The following is a 3,994-nucleotide window of genomic DNA, read 5'->3' as shown; positions in this document are numbered from 1 at the left end:
CAGGGTGGGGGTGGGGGCAGTGACTCACCACCTGGAGCTGGAAGAGTCGGTAAACCCCAAGGCTCTCCTGCTGTTCCAGTTCTCATTCCTGGGGCTTCAACTAAGAAGCCAGAGGGTATGAGAAGCAGGACCCTGGGTTCTCTTGCAACAGTCCTGCCATCACCCCCACCCCTTCCTGCACACATTCCTGACTCCGGGAACTCCTTGGGCAGCCCCACCCCACCCCCCAACTCACTCTAACTGCCTGGGCCATCAGCCTTTGTATCTGGGCTTTGGGCTGGTTGGAGGGGGTCCTCTCTGACCCCTCACATCCTGGAAATAGACTGGGGCTCTGCCACCTCCTGAGCTTCCCCTCCCCACCCCGCCCACACAGCACTGAATTCTGCACACCGGGGCCCCAGGGCGCGTCTCTCACTGTGGCATGAATGGACTGGCCAAGTTGCCAGTGGGGTTTATTGAACGAATTTGATCAAGTCCAGAAGGCCCTTTTCATCCCCAGAAACTTGTCAAGGCCGCATTTGCCATTCCCTGGCCTCCCAAGATGCCCTGGGGGTGGGGGGGAGCTCCCCTGGGAGTTTGGCATTTTCTCTGATCTCCTCCCCAGGTCCTCCCCACATCCCTCTCCCCGCAAGGGCCCAGGCCACATTCTCCCTAGTCTGTCCACCGCACTGCATGGCATGAGAGCCAGAGATCAAAGGAGACAGGGAGGGGGACTGCAGAAAGGTCTCCTCCAAGAGGGGGTAGGTGGGGACTTAAAGCACAACTGGGCCCTGGTCAGTGTGGCTCTGTCAGTTGGAGCATCATTCCCTGATCCGATGGGTTGGGGGTTCGATCCCCCAGTTGGGACCCATATGGGAGGCAAACCAATCAATGCTTCTCTCTCACACTGATGTTTCTCTCTCTCTCTCCCTTCTCCTTTCCTCTCTCTAAAATCAATAAAAAACATATCCTTGGGTGAGGATTAAAAAAAAAAAAAAGCACAACTGGCCTGAGCAGCCCACCCCCCAAAAACTAATCCACAGCAAACGAGGCGGGGCTCGCGGCTGCCAGGACCCATCACGGAACCTTCCTGACTCTGGTTTGGCATCAAACTACGAAGCGATGCCCACCCTTCTTGGATATCCTCTGCCTCTGGGGTCTTGACACAAACCCCTTCAGTGTGTGTTCAACAGGAAGCAGGATCACTAGCAGCCCCCACATAACCTCTGGAGGCCGAGTCTGAATGGATGTCTCGTCTCTGCCCGTGGGTCGCTGGGAGATGGGGTTTGGAGAGCTTGCCCAGAGCGCAGTTCCTCTCGGTGGTGGGAGATGGGTGGTGGGCGGCAAGGTTTCTGGGAAGCAGAGGTGAGTGGCCCTCCTGGCCCAGTTACCTCTCATCCCACACAAGCACTTAACCTCACGCTGAAGCTGCCCCAGGCAGGGGCGTTCACCTGGAAAGAAAGTGGCCTTTATGAGGCCCTGGAGCCAGCAGGCAGAGCAGGGGCTCAGTGGTGAGGCTCCTAGTACCCAGGGCAAGTGGAGAAGGGAGAGCCAGGAAAGAAGGCTTTGGGGACCTACCCAAAATGCAGTCTGAGTTCTGGGCTTGCTAGGCTGAGCCCCTGTGGACAGAGCCAGGCGCCAAGGACTTGGAGAGAGGCAGAGGGAGCACCCCCGTGAGTCTTCAGTCTGAGGGGCAGACCCAGCCTCAGCCTCAGGATGCCTCTGGAGGACGGAGAAGGTGCAGCCCCTGCGCACACACCTGGTTCACACCCCTGCGCTCAGAGAGCCCCCTGTCCCCCAGGGAGACCAGCCCCAGGCCTGGAGAGCCCTCCCGTCTGAAGGATGGCTCAGCATGGCCTCAGGGTCCCCAGTCTGACGGCAGAGACAGGACCACAGACTTCTCTTGGATAGGAGATAGGGCATTTGAAGAGACAGGATTAGATCTTAAAAACCTTTATAGATAATAGAGTTGTAGCTGCTCCATCTCCCTCTAAGTTCCCACGGGGTAAGTGGGCCTCCTTCGCTGCTCTCCCCTGCCCCCAAGAAGAAAGTCAGCTTGAGTGTAAGTGCTCAGCTCCCCCAGCTCCACCAGGGAACCTCCATCCTTCCCATTCCCTCCGTCCACCGCCCTGATGTCCCAGTCTCCCCCAGCCAGCTGGGACACCCTCCTATGTATCGCAACGGGGACACTGCCACATGGCCAACGCTGTAGGCCACTAGCCAGAGCTGGGGTTCAAATGGCTGCACCCCACCCTCTCCCACCAGAAGTAGCCTATTGCCTTTGAGAGTGTCTTCCTTCCCCAGCTAGTGCCACCCTCCCCAAGTCTGCCCTCCCTGAGGGCACCCTTTCTAACTGAGGACACCAGCAAAAGAAATGGGGGGGTAGGGGGGTAGAAGAATACTGGGCCCTGGGCCCAAAAGGGGGGAGGGGGAAGTACAAAGGGGGCACTTAAGGCACCCTACCCGTGGGCAGGCTCCAGACAGCGCTGGATATACCCAAATGTTAATCACCAATTAGCATAGTTCAGGTGGAAAGGGAAACTTTATTGCGTGTAAAATGGACTTAATGTGGCAGGAGCTGTGGGCTTAATTTCTTGAGATAAGATGCTTTTAGGCTAATCAGAGGGTCTGCGGGGCCTGGATATAAAGGCAGCGGGCAGAAGTCACTGAGGCAGGCTCCGCCGGGCCAGAAGCAAGAGGAAGAGACCCGCTGCCCTTCTGGGAGCCCTGGAAAGGACAACTGGTAAGAGAGCAGCTGGGACAGGGGCGCTGGAGGGAGGTGGACCGGGGACCCCGAGGGGCTCAGCACCCTGGCACCCCGTTGCTTTTCCTCTCCATAGGAAATAAGACGGGGGTGCGGATGGCGCTTTAAGCCCCAGGTGACGAAGGCAGGGAGGCGAGGTCTTGCAGCCGCACATGTCTAGCCTAGCTTTGGTTTTTAGGGCCTGGGAGGAAGGTGACTTACTGTTCTTCCTGTACTGATGACCCCCACCCCCCCCCCCCCGCCCCGGACGAAGCCGGGGGCCAGGCCTAAGTAGAGTGGTCAGACCTCAGAAAGAACTTCCCTGGGAGGAGAGAGTGAAGTCGGAGAAGGCAGAAGGGGATGGTTCCTCGTGTGGTTTTCACTTCGGGCGAGAGAGCTGTGATGATTTAGGTGACAAGCCAGTTTGAGAGCTGGGAGGCTGGCTGGTATGAACTCTGGAGGGCTCTGCGGGGAGAATCCTGCCAAACCACATGCCTATGATGTCTAGCCACTGAGCCGGGAAGGGGGGCTGTCCAGGCACACAGGTCCCGCTGCTTTCTCCTGCCTGGAGCACCCCCCACCCCCCGCCCCTCACTCTCCACTTAAACACAAAACAAAAAGAAGGCTCACCTCTCGGCCAGACTCCTTGTTCCTTCTAGTTGCTAGCTGTATTGCCCATGCCCTCCCCACCCTCCCTAAGACCCTGCTCCGGCCTCTTAGCAAAACTCCAAACCACAGGACTCAGTGCCCCCCAGCTTTCAGCACCCCCACGGCTCTGAGGCATGCTGACGGCTCCCTCACACCGTGCCACCCCCTCATCCTGCTCCTGCTCTCTCTTAGCTCAGGAATAACCCTTGGAAGATGGTGGCCATGAAGATCTCTCTGCTGCTGGTGTCCCTGCTCCTGGCAGTGGTGCGAGGAGACAAGGAAGAGAGTCCTTCCAGGTGGGGAGAGGAGGGAGGGGCCCGCTGCTGCGGAGGGGGCTGGGGGAGGACACGGCTCTGGTCTTGGCGGCGTGAGAAAGGACGGAATCCTGGGCCAAGAGGAAAGAAGCTCCAGGGGAAAACCTGCCACCAGCCGTCTGAGTGCAGAGCGAGGGCAGACGCAGAGAGTATTTCTCAGGAGCTACTGGTTAGGCCTCTGGAAGGCCTTCTCAGTGGCTAAGCTTCTGAAGCAGATGACAACATCTCCCTTAACCATTCATTCAGGCGAGCCTTGGCTCATCTAACTTGATAAAGGACCAACCCCCCCCCCCCCCTGCACAGATGGAGG

The 3,994-nt window shown here is 58.3% G+C and overlaps 2 protein-coding genes across 2 annotated transcripts in view; both read left to right on the top strand.

Moving 5' to 3' along the window:
• The first annotated feature begins 2,023 nt into the window (after nt 1-2,023).
• Nucleotides 2,024-3,994, top strand: part of SNF8 (SNF8, ESCRT-II complex subunit) — an 18,369-nt gene continuing 16,398 nt past the window's right edge. The window contains exon 1 of the mRNA XM_014541148.1: nt 2,024-2,029. The gene's annotated coding sequence lies outside the window, so the exon portion shown is untranslated. The remainder of the gene's footprint in view (nt 2,030-3,994) is intronic.
• GIP (gastric inhibitory polypeptide) overlaps nt 2,516-3,994 on the top strand; it is a 4,390-nt gene continuing 2,911 nt past the window's right edge. Inside the window, exon 1 of the mRNA XM_005868139.2 lies at nt 2,516-3,666. Within this exon, the coding sequence (XP_005868201.1) occupies nt 3,584-3,666 (83 nt within the window). The 5' untranslated portion in view covers nt 2,516-3,583. The remainder of the gene's footprint in view (nt 3,667-3,994) is intronic.

Source organism: Myotis brandtii, unplaced genomic scaffold (genome assembly GCF_000412655.1).
Source record: "Myotis brandtii unplaced genomic scaffold, ASM41265v1 scaffold265, whole genome shotgun sequence".
Classification (NCBI taxonomy): Eukaryota; Metazoa; Chordata; class Mammalia; order Chiroptera; family Vespertilionidae; genus Myotis; species Myotis brandtii.
This window is presented reverse-complemented; position numbering and strand designations above follow the sequence as displayed.